This window comes from Tachyglossus aculeatus, chromosome 2 (assembly GCF_015852505.1).
Source record: "Tachyglossus aculeatus isolate mTacAcu1 chromosome 2, mTacAcu1.pri, whole genome shotgun sequence".
NCBI classification, from domain to species: Eukaryota; Metazoa; Chordata; class Mammalia; order Monotremata; family Tachyglossidae; genus Tachyglossus; species Tachyglossus aculeatus.
Genome location: NC_052067.1, coordinates 39,938,411 through 39,955,027, shown reverse-complemented (window position 1 = coordinate 39,955,027; position 16,617 = coordinate 39,938,411). Strand labels below are relative to the sequence as shown.

The 16,617-nt window shown below is 42.8% G+C and overlaps 2 protein-coding genes across 2 annotated transcripts in view; one reads left to right on the top strand and one right to left on the bottom strand.

Annotated features, from left to right (window-relative positions):
* Positions 1–13,180, bottom strand: part of POU6F2 (POU class 6 homeobox 2) — a 440,175-nt gene extending 426,995 nt beyond the window's left edge. Inside the window, exons 1-3 of the mRNA XM_038740542.1 lie at positions 12,945–13,180; positions 11,815–11,861; positions 11,490–11,608 (exon numbers count right to left, since the gene is read on the bottom strand). Of these exons, the coding sequence (XP_038596470.1) occupies positions 11,490–11,552 (63 nt within the window). The 5' untranslated portion in view covers positions 11,553–11,608; positions 11,815–11,861; positions 12,945–13,180. The remainder of the gene's footprint in view (positions 1–11,489; positions 11,609–11,814; positions 11,862–12,944) is intronic.
* A 2,127-nt stretch (positions 13,181–15,307) lies between these two features.
* On the top strand, positions 15,308–16,095 carry LOC119922973 (histone H1B-like). The gene has a single exon (XM_038742581.1). It carries the CDS (start codon positions 15,408–15,410, stop codon positions 16,029–16,031), a length of 624 nt encoding a protein of 207 aa, XP_038598509.1. The 5' UTR covers positions 15,308–15,407; the 3' UTR covers positions 16,032–16,095.
* Positions 16,096–16,617: the final 522 nt, after the last annotated feature.

The following is a 16,617-nucleotide window of genomic DNA, read 5'->3' as shown; positions in this document are numbered from 1 at the left end:
GAAGAGCACGGGCTTGGAAGTCAAAGGACATGGGTTCTAATCCCTGCTCCGCCATGTGTCTGCTGTGTGACCTTGGGCAAGTCACTTGGCTTCTCTGGGCAACAGGTACCCCTTTTGCAAAATGGGGATTAAGACTGTGAGCCCATCTGGGTCGGAGACAGTGTAGACTTGATTATCCCAGAACTGAGAATTGTGCTTGGTACAGAGCAAGCACTTAAATGCTACAATTATTATTTTTATTATCCTATTCTGACCATACAGAATAAACAGATTATGTTGTTTCATAAACATCTTTTTTATCCAGCATACAACCACATTTGCTGGGTGGAGAAAAGTGAATATCATTAAAACCTTTACCCTTATTTTCATCCCAAATTTAACCCAAAAGGGCTAAGGATGCTCTCCAACTTTCCAAAATAACTCATTCATTCATTCAATCGTATTCATTGAGCACTTACTGTACTAAGCGCTTGGGAAGTACAAGTTGGCAACATATAGAGACGGTCCCTACCCAACAGTACAAATTTGGCTTTCTGAATAATTAGACAGTGATCTGTTATCCAGTGGGTGTGATTTCTCAAGAGAAGCAACATGGTCTAGAGGAAAGAAGAGGGGCACGGGAGTCAGAGGACCTGGGTTTGAATCCCAGCTCAGCCATTTGTCTGCTGTGTGATGGATGTTGGGCAAGTCAGTTCATTTCTCTGTGCCTCAGTTACCTCATCTGAAAAATGAGGTTTTAAAGCTGTGGGGCTCCATGTGGGACATGGACTACATCTGATCTGTTATCTTGTATCTACCCCAGTGCTTAATACAGTGCCTGGCATATACTAAGTACTTAACAGATAATTAAAAAAAACTTCAAAAGCACCTGATCACAGTCAGCAAACTTGGCAACCTTACTTGGACCATCTGATGTAGGTAAATGGGAACTGGGAAATTTTGGCAAATTAATTTGTACGTTTTCATTTGAGGAACTTGAATCAATCTCCATTGTCCTGGAATTCAAGATACAAAACAGTTGAATGGTGCAATGGAGGTCAAAGTTTTCAGGGAAGAAATTTTAGTATTGCAATTTCCTTGCTTGAATTTGGTTTTAAATGTTTTTCCCATCAGAAAGTTTTGTAACATTTATTTGTTGTCTTTGTTGTTTTTTAATGGTATTTGTGTGACAGGCACTGTACTAAGTGCTGGGGTAGATACAAGATAATTGGTTAGACTCAGTCCCTTTCCCACAGAGAGCTCATGGTCTTAATCCCCATTTTACAGATGAGGTAACTGAGGCATAGGTCACACAGCATACACATGGCAGAGCTGGAATTAGAACCCAGGTTCTCAGACTCCTAGGCCTGTGCTCTTGCCACTAGACCACACTTCTTCTCTTTTGTACAAAGTCTTTACTGTGAGAAAACTTCTGAAATAATTGATTGCTACATGCTCCTTTTCAACGAACTCCATTATACTGTACTGAAAGCTAGTCCACAGAATACACAAAATCACTCTGATTAAACAATTTAAACTGTGAGTCCCATGTGGTTCAGGGACTGTATCCAACCTGATTAACTTATCTCTACCCCAGAGGTTAGAACAGTGTGAGGCTTATAATAAGCACTTCACAAATACCATAAAAAACCAAATTTTTTTTGGTTACAGATACAGTTCAGTTCTTGAATATCATATTTTGATTTAAACAGTCAGAAGTCCCAAATTAAAGAACCAATGGTACATTACAATCGCTTTCCAAAAGTCTCTCCACCCAAAGAAAATCTGACCCCACAAACCATCACTTATATCAACCATTCAACCAGCATTGTGTCAAATCTGGCTGGAAGATTAAGTTTCCTGATTCTGAATTCAATATCGCAACCCTAAGGATATAAGAATCAAGCTGGATCTATTTTAAAAAAGAGGAATAAGACTTTTTCAGCTCCAAGACCACAGTTTGCCCTGACGGTAAGTGAAATGAGTTTGATGCTCACTGCTTTACTTGTTCACATTATTCATTCATTCATTCAGTTGTATTTATTGAGTGCTTACTGTGTGCACTGTAGGAAGCAATTTACATTTGCGACAACTTTCAACCTTTAATCCAAGAGGCTGTTTGCCTAGAATCATTCTTAGCAATCAATCATACTTAGTGAGTGCTTACTGTATGCAGAGCACTGTACTAAGCACTTGGGAGAGTACGATATAATATAACAAGAGTTGGTAGAGACTTTGCTGCCTGAAATGAGCTTTCAGACTAGAGGGGAGACTGACAGAAATAAATATAAATAAATTATGGGTAGGTACATAAGTGCTGTGGAGCTGAGGGAGGGGTGAATAAAGGGAATAAAACCAAGGGCGAGGGTGACACAGAAGGGAGTGGGAAAAGAGAAAATGAGGGCTTAGTCAGAGAAAACCTCTTGGAGGAAATGCACCTTCAGTAAAGCTTAGAAGGTGGGGAGAGTGATTGTCTGGTAGACATGAAGAAGGAGGACAATCCAGGGCAGAGACAGGATGTGGGCAAGAGGTCAGCGGTGAGATAGATGAGATTGAGGCACAGTGAGTAGGTTGGCATTCCTAGTTTCCATAATCTAGTAGGTACACTAAAGTAGGTTTACTCCAGGGTGGGGTGGATATAGGGAGAAGGGCATTATATTTGGAAAGACACTGTACAGCATCAGTGTTCCTTAAATTCATTGAAAATGCCAATACCACCAAAAAACATCATTTAGTTTCTCACTTTCAACTTGTTTCCTCAGTGAGAGAAAGGTCTCAGTTGGTTACTTGCATAACAAATACAAGTGTGAATGTATTTGCTTTTCACTCTTTAAAATTAAAATGCTCCTTCTTTAAAAGTCCAGGGGAATGCTATTCAGAGAAACCACTTAAGTAACAGACGCATTTTACTTTTCCAGTGATCACTTTTCATCTTGGGCCTTGAGAGAAGCTAAATGCCAAGGTTTTCTACAAGGACTAAATCATTCCATTTCAGTCCTGCCAGGAATGCCAAAATACTGAGTTCTTAGTCTGCAGAGAGAGTGCATTGCTCTAATTGGCAATAAAAAAGGGGAAAAAAGGAGGCTTTAACCACTAATCAGAAAAGTAGTTCGTGAAATACAGCGGTAAATCCAGCACAGAACCCACCTGCTGTGGTAGCTTAAAGGCTGGTGTTTTGCCCGATCTTAAAGCGCTCATAACATAGCCCTGAAAATTGATCTTTTTCTTCATATCGCAACTCTTGTTTCTGTGGCATGAGGTTCTTTTTCCCTTTTTCCCTTCTTTTTCCCTTTGGCTTTGCTCACTCGGTGTGGAATTTTGATTCTACAGAACCACTGCACCATCGGAGGGGGTGACAGCCCCCGTTTCCTGAAAGAGGTGTAAACGTGCTGAATAAAGCCTCTTTGAAGCCTCTTTTCAGGTGGAGAAACAAGTTGGAGGCTTGGACAGTTTTTCCCCCATTCATTTTTGTTCTAGGACATGTGTCCCTTTGGAGTGTCCTTTCCGGCTTGTTTGGCCTCACAGGAGCGGGTTCTCTTCTCCTCCACTTACCCCACTTATCAAGCTGATGTGGCCACACACTCAAAAACACGCAGCAGCCGAGACACAAATAGTAGAATAATAATGATGGTATTTGTTAAGCGCTTACTATGTACTGTTCTAGTTCTTTTCTAAGAGCTGGGGGGGATACAAGGTGATCAGGTTGTCCCATGTGGGGCTCACAGTCTTAATCCCTATTTTAAAGATGAGGGAACTGAGGCACAGAGAAATTAAGTGACTTGCCTAAAGTCACACAGCTGACAAGTGGTGGAGCTGGGATTAGAACCCATGACCCCTGAATCCCAAGCCCGGACTCTTTTCACTGAGACACGCTGCTTCTTAGTAGAAGTCAAATAGCCCTCTTTGAGAAGAAATGATCTCTCCTCCCGAAAGATCTGAACCTAAATTCAACTGAGACAGGGAAGACATGTGAGGGAAATGAAACGATCAAACACGTGATTTTGAAGAGGGAATTTTTTTCTCTCACATCCACTCCCAAAGCAGGTGGGTATTTACATCATCTTGAGCACCAAAATTTTCTTTTGATCTAACAGTTTGATAAAACTCTCCAGAACTGCACCAGTGGACAACGGACCATCCGTGGCCAATATCAAGAGCTAATCTTTGCCTTTTGAAGAAATAGTCCTACATATTATGGAGGTTTCAAAGCCAGTGATAAAACAAACAAACAAAAAGGCCTGGAGCGGTACTCGCTTTACCTGTAGCTCTTGAAAAATAAAAATGTTCAAGAACTTGAAATGGCTGCCTTTCATCTCAAAAGTCAGAGCTAATTTTCTCAGCACTCTATATTCTCATAGTCTGGCTGATTTTTAAACAATGCCTTCTTTGGAGAGACCAGTGCTGATGATCATTTGTGAAAAAGCCAGTCCTGAAATGATATAGTTTTGCTTTTAAGGCTGACCTGGGCTATCATATAGGAAACATCAATGTACAAAAGCTATGTCCAGAGAAGCACGTCATTCAAACAGGAAGAAATACTTTATCACAAACATTACCAACTGTACTCTCCCAATTGCTTAGTCCCAATTTTAGACTGTGAGCCCACTGTTGGGTAGGGACTGTCTCTATATGTTGCCAATTTGTACTTCCCAAGCGCTTAGTACAGTGCTCTGAACATAGTAAGCGCTCAATAAATACGATTGATGGTGATGAATTGCTTAGTACAGTTCTCTGCACACGATAAGCACTCAATGCATACCACTGGTGATTTGAAAGAGAAGGAAGAAGGAAGAAAGAGAAGGAAGAAGGAAGAAGGAAGAAGAAGAAATCTCTCTAGCAAGGTTTGGTTTCAGTTACAGCCCAGATCAAGATAAGAGGCTCTCAAGAAAATGGTCCTTGCTAGTATATAGTTTAATCACAGTCAAATCTAGGGACTCCCCAAAAAACTAACTGCAAAGTTTGCACCAAAGAGATAGTTATTAAAGTAGCAATTGGTTAACAAATTGGGCAAAATTTAGCAGATTAAAGGTCATGTTTCTCAGGGATTTTCTTTCCTTTTAAACCTCAAATGATGGTGCCTGTTTATGGATTTTTAAACGATGAATTGGGTTTTTTTGAGATTTTCACTAGTCCCTTCCTACCAACTAATCAGTTATGAAATAGTAAGTTCCTAGTTAGCAGTAGAAATTAGGCACAGAGAAACTCACAGTCAAAGGGTAAAGAAAAACATCCACTAGGCTGTAAGTTGGTTGTGGGCGGGAACATGTCTCCCAACTCTGTTGTATTGTACTCTCCCAAGCGCTTAGTACAGTGCACGGTGCACAGTAAGTACTCAATAAATACCATTGGTGGATTGATTGATTTTCAAAATCAGAGGCTCTATAGCCATTTAAATCTGACTGGGACACAGGAGTGAGAGATCAAAGGACGATACTTTGAAATATGTAAGAACTGTTCATTCTTGCCATATATTTTACAGGGCCAAGAAGAAATCACCCAAGAAATGCCTGCTTCAACTGGAAGAAAAGGAACGGAAACTTTACATTTATGAAACAAATTTCCCTGCAACAAACACTGGTATTTAGAATGGTAAAGGTGCCTTCCTGATGCTTTAAATAATTCTTCAATAGTCCTTAAGGACATATCTTATTCAAAAGAGCACTGAATGCATGTATAAATGGAATGCTTTGCTGTTTGGATAATGGGCTACTCAAAAATATCAAAAAAGATATTTTCACAAGTTTTGATGCTCAGTTCTTTCTACCTAAAGGGTTCTTGCCTTAAAATCAATTTCATACATTCACAGATAAGTGTGTTTACATATATATATATATATATATATATATATATATACACACGTCACTGGCATTCTACATTCTTAACCAATTCACTTGGTCCCTTTTTGAACCCAACTGGTTTTTCAATCTATGTGCCTTCACTAAGTCATAGTAATAGTAGCAATATTAAGCATCAACTGAGTACAAACCACTGAACCTAGCACTAGAGAAAAAAAAGATAAATGTGTGAGAATTAGATGTGATCTTTCTTCCCCAGTGGTTCACAACATGGACTGAAAACATGTCAACTTTTGTTTTTGTTTTTAAAGTTTCAATCTTTGAAAAATGTAGGTTAATAGGAATTAATGTTCAATGGTGCCCTTCCAATTAAAGAAAGATTTTTCCTAAGTTTCTTCTTGAGGCAAGAATTAATTAGTGCAACCAACAACTCAAAGTGGATCTCCAGACTCAAAGTGCCTAACAAGTTTCATTTTTTATTTTACAGTTTGGTTTCTAACGAGAAGAACTATCACCAGACAGTTTGGGAAGAAGTGAGGCCTTGGAGGAAAGAGCACGGATCTGGGAGTAGACGGCCCTGGCTTCTAATCCAGACTCCGCCATTTCCCTGCTGTGTGACCTTGGATAAGTCGTTTAACGTGCCTTTGCTTCAGTTTCCTCATCTGTAAAATGGGGATTGCAATCCCTATTCTCCCTTCCTCTTAGACAGTGAGCCCCATGTGGAACAGGGCCTGTGGCCAATTTGATTATTTTGTAACTATCTCAGTGTTTACTATGGTGAAGAAGAGAAGCAGCTTGACTCAGTGGAAACAGCACGGGCTTTGGAGTCAGAGGTCATGGGTTCAAATCCCGGCTCCACCACTTGTCAGCTGTGTGACTTTGAGCAAGTCACCTAACTTCTCTGGGCCTCAGTTACCTCATCTGTCAAATGGGGATTAAGGCTGTGAGCCCCCTGTGGGACAACCTGATCACCTTGTAACCTCCCCAGTGCTTAGAACAGTGTTTTGCACATAGTAAGTGCTTAATAAATGTCATTATTATCATTATTATTACGGTGCTTAGCACATAGTAAGTGCTTAACAAATTACCTTCATCATTATTATTATTAGTCTTTCTAGCAGCTCACTCCCCTTCAAGAAACTGAGAAAAGCAAGGTTCTAAGAAGCATGCTAGTATTTATTTATATTAATGTCTGTCTCCACCTGGCATGGAGAAGGGATAAAGCACGGGCCTGGAAATCAAAAGGTCATGGGTTCTAATCCTGACTCTGCTACTTGTTTGCTGTGTGGCCTGGGGCAAGCCACTTCACTTCTCTGGGCCTCAGTTACTACATCTAAAATGGGGATGAAGACTGTGAGCCCTGTGTGGGACAGGGACTGTCTACAATCCAGTTTGGTTGTTTCCAGGCCAGCGCTTAGTACAGTGCTGGTACATAGTAAGCCCTTAAATACCATCATCATTACTATTATTATTAGACTGTAAGCTCATTGTGGGCAGGGAACATGTCTACCAACTCTGTTATATCAGACTCTCGCAAGCACTTAGTAGAGTGCTCTGCACACAGTAAGTGCTCAATAAATACCACTGATTGATTGATTGCTCTATAAAGAAGACTCCAGTATGGTTTAGTGTTATTTTAATCTCACAAAAAGGGGCTCTATGGGAGGCCAGGATGCATATAAATGGCCTTTGTTAAACTCTATCAAGACTTTGGGGTTGAAATCTATAAGAGAAATGTAGAACAGTTTATATGCCTTAACAGATAATGCCCATTTTTCTCCTTAAGTATCTTATTAAATTTTGACACCTGAATTTCTTTTCCTTTTTTAAAAAATTGTTCTGTCTGGAAAATAGTGCTGAGCAATTAAAACCCACCCTAACAACAAAAAAAAAAGACGTGTATGTCAGTGGAAACACGTGTACAAATCCAGAATATTTTCATGGCCAAAGTCATTTTTTAAAAAAAAGTATGTTTGAGGAGTACATTTAAATATGAGTCAAGGCATACCACCCCGTTTAGCACTTTCGTCATCCGGCCAAACCACTCATGGGTCCTAAGATCGTAGCCAGCTCCTATAGGGTCCAAGAATATTTTGATCTCATTTATTCCCTCTGTTGTTTTTATTACCGGCTAATTTAATGCCTCCTCTACTATTGTACTGGCCACAGCCTAGACCCTCAGGCCTGTGGATAAAGATGGCAGGCTGGCTTGGTTCCCCTGGGGACGGCGGAGCGAGCAAGGGGATTGGACACGGTGACCTGTCTGCATGAGATGAGATACAAACAGGAGGGCTGTAATGCTGATGAACTAACCTGTCACTCACAAGCTCAGGTCGGCCACCAAAAAAAAAAAAAAAAAATAGATGCAGGAAATGTCTCTTGAATGCCCGCAGTGGAAAGGAAAGCTTAATTAAACCAATTAGCGGAGGCCGTCAGGGCACGGCTTGCACGAAGTATAAGGTCCAGTTGCTTAGGAAAGAACTGGAAAATTAAATTAAGGATCCGGCACGTTGATACTGGGGATCAGCGAGAGAGCAGGCTTGCTGCAGATGACTGCTGGCAAGGAGCGGGGTTTGATTCCAAACCACAGCTATGAATCAAATTCACAGCGAGCAATGAGTTTCTAGATCTTGACGTGTTAGGCAAGGAGGATTGCGCGTCCGAGTACCTGGCTGCTTAATTGCTTGCTTCGGGGAGGGAAAATCCAGGGGGGGAAAGGTATATGAGCCCTTCTGCACTTCCAAGCCTGTACGCCCAGCTGCTAGATAATGGTTAGCAATGTAAGACGATGTCTACTTGTCGTCACTGCCAGTGGGAGCTACCGGAGACCTGGGCACCTGGTGAAGGATCGAATCGAGGTAAAAGAAAATCTGGAGAAGACATTTCATAATTACGTTTTACGGCGTCTGATGATGATGGTAGCTGTTAAGTGCTTACACGGTGGAGAATGCCTTTTCAACCAAATCGACCCCTTTATGCCAATCGGGCAACTTTCTGTTATAATGGAAAGATCAAAAGAGAAAAAAAAATTGGGGCATTTTTGAATGGGTTTTAGAAGAGATGTCTGTGCCACCCTGTGATTCTCAACGGTCAGGGCCTCCATCTTTACATACCTAGTACGATGGTGTTAAAAACTCAGAATTGGGGGAGCAGAGAAAACCTAATTCAGTGCTCCCAGCCAAACTCCTGCCCTCAGAATTATTTTAAAGTTCTATTATTCTTGAGTGCTCAAAGTGCTCATCCTTGCTGCCTTGTGTTAACAAGTCACATGCACTCATTTTCAAAGCTGAACGTATCATTAATAAGCAATCTATATTTTCAGAATTTTCTGGTTTGGAAGGTTCACTTAATCATTTCTCTTTCGTTTGGTAGTACTGGCTTACAATTCCAGATCCACAAGAAAAACAATATTTCCCTTTACACCTGATAAATTTAGTCATTCCATTTGACTTACAAACTTCCCAACTAATCACTTTCCTCGCTTACTTCCACCCGGAAGACAGATATTTAAGATCGAGAAAATCATGAGAGGAAAAGCAAACCTTAAGAAACTCTTCAGTTATTTCCAAGCAACTATTTACAAACCATTCTTTGGAAGAATTCATACTTGAACATATCACACAGTCAGAGAAGATATTTCAGGCACATTTGAAAGTCACTTGATTGATGATAGTAATTCGAATGGCTTTCAATCCCACCATAATTTTTTGAGGCTTAAAACATATAAAATATATGTTTTCGTTGAATTACATGCCTACGTTCCTGATTTTTGAGAAATGGTATCCAACGGCAGGGTATGCTTATCCCTTCGGATTTTCACCTAAACTTTTTTCTAAACAGAGGACAAATGAACCCACTACATCGAAGGAAATTAAATTTCTCATTGGGGAATGAGGTAGTAGATAATTGGATACAGGAAGGAATAGCAATATTTAAGGAGCAGACATGCTGCTAACTTGTATGATGGGGAAAAGTTATTGTTCTACAACCCAATGTAGCTCTTGTGTAACTCTCCAGGGCTCAAGATTTATTTAGGTATTTAAAGTAATTTGCTTTTAAATGCTACCTATTTAATTCCTCATGGTTATAGTTGTTTTAGCAGCATTTCATCTATGTGTTCAGCACAGAATAAATGTCCAAAAAGGGAATTAACGTGCCCCAGAATGGGTCTTACAAATCATTTTTTTTCTGACAAATAAGTGCCCACACTTCATTATTTACATGCCTGCGGAACTGAAAACAGCTTTTAAAGTTTTAAAAATCTCTTTCTGATGAAGAAAAAGATCTACTGCCTTAAAAAATAGTGCAACTACTTGGTAAGCATAGCATTATATATCTGACATTTTCCATCTAAAAATACATTACAGAGCATGCTGGCACCAATAAACCATGTGCTTTCAGCGTCTCGAATGCTGCGCTGTAATTTAGTTGAAAACAGTGTAGGGTGGTGTATTTTCCACCACCGGATTAACATATTCGGAACAAATTCTTCACCATCACTTTCCCAGCTGGTCTGCATCGCCCTGGAAGCGGTGCAAAGAAACACCTCAAACTTTTAAGAGTTCATAAATATCTTTTTATCACATTCTGATTTAGGTGAACAGTTAATACATAATCACAGGCTACTTAAAAAAAATGTGAGTAAAAATGTATTAAAAAAAAAACTCATAGGCTTAGCCTTCCCCTCCCTCTTTCCCCCTTTTTTTCTCCCCCCAGATCACCCCAACTCCCCACATCACACTCAGGAAAACAACCCTCCCCTCCACTGCAAGACAGCATCATTTCTTTCACCACTTTGGCTATTTGAAGGCGAATGAAAAGACAATGATTCTCTTCTGCCTCAGCCTACGACGCAAACATTTAAACCCGGATATAAACTACAGACTTATCAGAAATCCCCAAACAGAAAGAGCAAGACTCACTGACCCATTTGGAAGACAAAGACGCCAAAACAGGAAAGCTCTAAAAATCGGCTTGTGAGGCCTCAGAGAGATATTCTTCTGGCATTTCATCACAGCAGCCCCAGAACAGTTCACCTCCCTAGATACAGGGGAGGGAAAACTAAATAGAGCTGTTTATTAAAGGCTGTTGTGCTGGATTGCATTAGAAGGCATGAGGATACCACCTGGACCTTTCAGATTGTGGCGGTGTTTAATTTGCAGACTGCCCCTCTGCAGCAGCAAAGACTACTACATTTACCAAGCTCAATCACACATTATCTGGGTTAGGAGTTAAAGCAAAGCCAAGCAAAAAAAAAAAAAAAAAAAAACAGAAGGAAAAAAAAATCAACCAGGACTATAACAATACAGCCAATACAGAAATACTGAACAGCGTCAGAAATAGAAAAGAACTACTACCCAGTCAACGTAATACTTTACTTTATCCTGCACTTTTCACTTCATTTCACTGAAAGATCGTGAGCTGAGTCGCCAGGAAAATCTACAAACAGATTTTAGGGAAGCTCAGACTAATGAAAAACCTGAGGATTTTTTTTCTCCTCTCTCTCTCTCTCTCTTTCTCAATAAAAGGAGGGTTGCGTTTTAGTTTTAACCAGTGATCTCCTGGCCTTCGCCTCCCTCACTTTCGCACTACCCTCGCCAGCAGCTGACGATACGGTGAGAAAGATGGTACTGTAAATATGAATTATGTGAATCATATGGTGAGACCCTTGCGAAAAAAAATAAAAGGGGAGTTGAGAAATGGCTGACTCCATACCTGACCAATTACAGCTTGCATGGTCCCTGTGTCCTGCTGAGCTGAAAGATCGCAATCCATCATATGTTGTCTTTGAAGAGGAGAATGGGGGTTTCTGGCATGCAGCTGTCAATCAACTTCTGCACTCACAACCATCACCAAAAGCAAGAGGGGGAGGAAAAAAAAAGTCAAGCCCCTCCACCAAATAGGATGAAACAGTCATGTGACCTCCGGCACACTCACACACATACATACTTCCATGGAACGACAAATTTTCCGCAGATATGAAATGACATTGACAAATACCCAATACCAACTAAATAAAGTGAGACGAACAGCTACTCACCAAAGACAAAATACGCACTGTAATCTTCAGCTAAAGGTTTCATAAACCTAAAAGGGTCGGAATAAAAAAAAAATTAAAACGGATGTTTTTTTCAGTGGATTTATTTTTTTTTAGAGCCAAACTTTGGTGCTCTGGTGTTATTTTAGATGCTCTGCGGGTTGAAACTTTAACCCTTTGCTACCTATCCCAGCTCTTTTAGAGATGGAGGGGATATCATTCCTCACAAGTGTATTTTGAGACGATTCAAACTCCTTTTGGACATGAAATAATCATAGGGGAGCAGCTGCTTTTAACCAAACACTTGAAATATTAACTGTTGCACTTCAAATCAAAATGCCTGATATTTGCCCATCGGAGATCACTATATAGCTGTTTGGGCAAACGCTGAGGCATAAAATCTTCAAACTGTGTAAATCCTCTTCGCCAAACTCTTCGCATTCTAAAGGTCAGGAGTTGATTCGTTCACCACTCGACCTCATCATCAGACGTCATTGAGCAGTTTGGCCCTGTTGTGTTCACTTTAGGAATGAGATTTTTCAGGATTTTTTAATTTTTTTTTAACATTTCTTACTCTAATAGAAATAGAGCATCCACTTGTCTTCAAAACCTGATTGTGATGGGCCCCCCATGACAGCACTGATTGCTATGTGTGACTGGTTATTGACTGCTTAATGTATCCTACCAGTCCTCTAACCTTTTTGAGATTACTACAGCCCCATTCGCTCCATTGTGATAACAGTTGGACAGATTTTGTAGCTCCTTATAATCGAAAATGTTTTCTACCTAAAACAGTAATAGTTATTAAGGAACTTTACAGTGTTAAAATTTGCACATAGAAAAACACTGGGGAAACAGTCAGACCTAATCCCTTCTTTATGGGTAGCCACTGTGTCTCTTCCTCATTCTTTAACAACTAAACCCTTGAAACTTTTAATGGCTTCATTCAAGATTGGCTGCCAGTTTTAGGGCTTGATGTTACTGCTGTCCCGGAATGCGGAGAGGGAAGGAATGGGAGAGACAGACTTTCTTCAACTTTGAACACACCAATTTGCTTAAAATGAATACAAGTTAACTTCAAGTAACAACCCCCATTTTTTTCCTCTGCACAAAGAGCTTAGGCTTCTGCCCACCTTGGAGGCGAAAGTTGATGGACGATCCCATCTCCACCAGCCCATTCAAACAAAGGTACAAGGAACTTTCCAGTCCATTCTCCCAAAAACGAAGATGAGGAAGAGGGATAACTGGTACCCCCCACCTTAGGACACTGCAGCCTTCTCTTTTCTGCCATTTGCGTCCTCCTGAGACGGGGCAAAAATGCAATCTTCAAACTAATCTTCCGTCCAGGAATCAACATCTTAGGTTGCTCAGCTGTCTGGCCTCTGTCGGGTCCCAGGGTCTGATGGAGAAAATAGAGTTTCAGGTGAGGAAGGTGAAGGGGGAGGTGGGGAGAGGACCAACAGTTAGGGGAAGACCACAAGCAGGTGAATCTGCTAGGGGTGGAAATTCATGACAACAAGACTGAGCTCACTGTGGGCAGGGAAAGCAACTGTTTACTGTCATATTGTATTATCCCACGTGCTTAGTACAATGCTTTGCACACAGTAAGCAAAGCAGCTTGGCTTAGTGGAAAAAGTACGGGCTTGGGAGACAGAGGTCGCGGGTCCAAATCCCGGCTCCACCACTTGTCAACTGTGTGACTTCGGGCAGGTCACTTAACTTCTCTGTGCCTCAGTTACCTCATCTGTAATACGTGGATTCAGCCTCTGAAGACTTATTTTCCTGTCTCTGGAAGGCCAGGTTACGATGCCCAATCAATTGCTCCCCATCTCCACTGAAGGGCTAATGTGGCAGTAGGAGGGATTGAGATTAGAAGGGGCTAATGTGGCAGCATGCGGAATTGAGATTAGAAGGTAGGACAAACTTTCCTGCTGATTTAGGCCCCTGGAGGGAAGGACTGTACAGATCTCTCTGCAAAGAGCCTTGTAGAGAGGCCTTGTTCTGACCTTTCCTCAACTCTCCCGCAGATCCTGGTGTTCCAAGAACTTTCCCAGGTTCAGATTCATTCAATCAGTCCATCCATCAGTTGTATTTATTGAGCCCTTACTGTCTGCAGACCACTGTACTAAGCGCTTGGGAAAGTCCACTAGAAAGAACTAGACACACCCCCTGCCCACAACAAGCTTATCAATCAATCAATCACTTGCATTTATTGAACACTTACTATAATAACAATTGTGGTATTTGTTAAGTGCTTACTAAGCACCAGGCACTGTACTAAGTGCTGGGGGAAATATAAGATAATCGGGTTGGACAGAGTCTCTGTCCCACTTAGGGTTCACATTCTTAATTCCCATTTTACAGATGAGGGAACTGAGGCACAGAGAAGTTACGTGACTTACCCAAGGTCACACAGCAGAAACGTTAGCAGTGTTGGGGTGAAGAACCCAGGTCCTCCTGACTCCCAGGACCACCCTCCATCAACGAAGTCATGCTGCTTCTCCATATGCAGAGTACTGTACTAGATGCTTGGGAGAGTACAGAACAGCAGTATTAGCGGACACGTTCCCTGTCCATAACAGGCTTACAATCTACATGGGGAGACAGCTTACAGTCTAGAGGGGACAGAGAAAGCTTTAGGGTATTTTGATGCCAATGCACAGACCTCCCCGCCCCTCAGCCCTTGTGCATATTTTTACACATTTATTTTTCTATTTATTTTATTAATGATGTTTATATATCTACAATTCTATTTATCTATATTGATGCTATTGACGCCCGCCTACTTGTTTTGTCTTGTTGTCTGTCTCCCCCTTCTAGACTGTGAACCCACTGTTGGGTAAGGATTGGCTCTTATCTGTTGCCGAATTGTATTTTCCAAGCACTTAGTACAGTGCTCTGCACACAGTAAGTGCTCAACAAATATGATTGAATGAACGAATGGTTCTAGGAAAGGGCTGAGGGGGTGGAAAGGAGAAGAGTGGGGCTGTTCTCTCTATTGCCCAAATACACATACACGCCTTAGGACACGTGTGTACCATAACCCTCAGCTGGGCACAGATGTGTGCAGAGGGGCACATCTGAACAAGCACGGACACCAATGTGGACTCTGCTACACATGTTTGTTGTGTGGTACGGCTGTGTAAGCGCTTAGTACAGTGCTCTGCACACAGTAAATGCTCAATATACACAGCTGAATGAAACATTATCAAGGGATGCATGGTGTTCAAGTCTCCCCATTAATTCATTCATTTTTTCAATCATATTGAGCACTTACAGTGGGCAGAGCAATGTACTAAGCGCTTGGGAGAGTACACTATAACAATTACCATGCGCTCTTGCTTAAACCCCCCTCCCCCCCACCCCAGCTCCTGTGACATCACTAGGATCAGGTGAAATCACAAAGCCCCCAGCATATATTATCGGAAGGGTCATCACCGGCTTGGCAGTCGGAGGGGACAGGCTGGCCGCAGCTGGAAGAGGGCACGGGAGCCAGGGTCCACGGAGCCAGCCCCTTCGCCCCCCAGGAGCCGGAGGAGAGTCTCGAGCCTGCGGGCCGAGAACCAACACCTCGACTGGCATTCTAGCGAGACACGATGGATCTTAACAGCGAGGACCCGATTCCCCCGCCCAGCCCCCTCGGGGACAGCATGGAGACCTTGAAGCCATCAGTGGTAACAGCCGAGGAAGAGGAGGAAGGGGAGGAGGAGGAGGCGTTGGAGGGGGAGGATGCCTCGGTGGAGCCGGCAGTGGGGTCCACGGCGGAAGAGACCACGACAGACAGACAAAGGCCATCTGCGGCGGCTGCCCGGAGGTCCGGCCTGCGGCTCAAAGACCAAATAATCCACGTGGTGGAAAACTCCCCGAGGAAGCACGGCATCTCCCTGTATGCGTTAAAGCGAGCGGTCTGTGCTTCGGGGTACGATGTCAATAGGAACAAAGCCAGATTTAAGAGGGCCCTCAAGCATTTGGTAGATACGAGAACTCTGAAGAAGGTGTCGGGGAATGGGCTCAATGGCTCCTTCCAAATGGGCAAAAGGGGGCTGAGAAACAAGAAGAGGGACACGGATTCCCAGGCCCAGCCAGCCCCGTCGGGCTCGCAGGCCGCAGAAGGCCCAGAGGCCCTGGAGCAGTTTCCTCAGATACCGGAGGCCCCAAGCACAGGCCCAGAATCGTCGAGTATCCAGGACCAGCTGGCAGACGTATCGGTGGAGGGCTGAGGGAGGCCCGCTAACAGTCCGAGGCGGGAACGGAGCCGCGAAATAAAAGAAATGGTTTCTTTCAGTTGGGCTTTGTAGATTCTTGAGACAAACTGGCCGCAGAGGGACGCTGGGGCTGAAGGAGAGGGGACAGGGCACTCGATCACAGCAGGGCTGGGCAGGAGGGGCATGTTGGAAGTGTGGTGGTCGTCGTGGTGGTGGTGGGTTAGGGAAGACAGTTCCTCTCTTGGTCATACAGATGCTGGACTGAAGGCACTTCAGGCACTTCATTTTTTCTGCAGCTCCAAGGGAATGGATTTGGCTGCTGCTGACGCTTCCTCCCCGCTGCCCAACCTGGCCCCTGCTTCGCCAGGGAGTCATTGCCTCCTGGGAGTCACCGCCTTCCATGACTGCAAAGTCAGGAATCTCGGGACCACACGGGTGCAAGATTGCGGCCGGGGGCAGGAAGCAAGAGGAAGAGGGAAACAAGAAGAAGAGAAGCAAAAAGAGGAGAAGGAAGTGGAGGAGGAGCAAGGAGAGAAGGAAGAAAGCAAAGAGAAGCAGAGGGAACTACTGGAAAGAGCAGGGGCCTGGGGCGGCAGAGAAA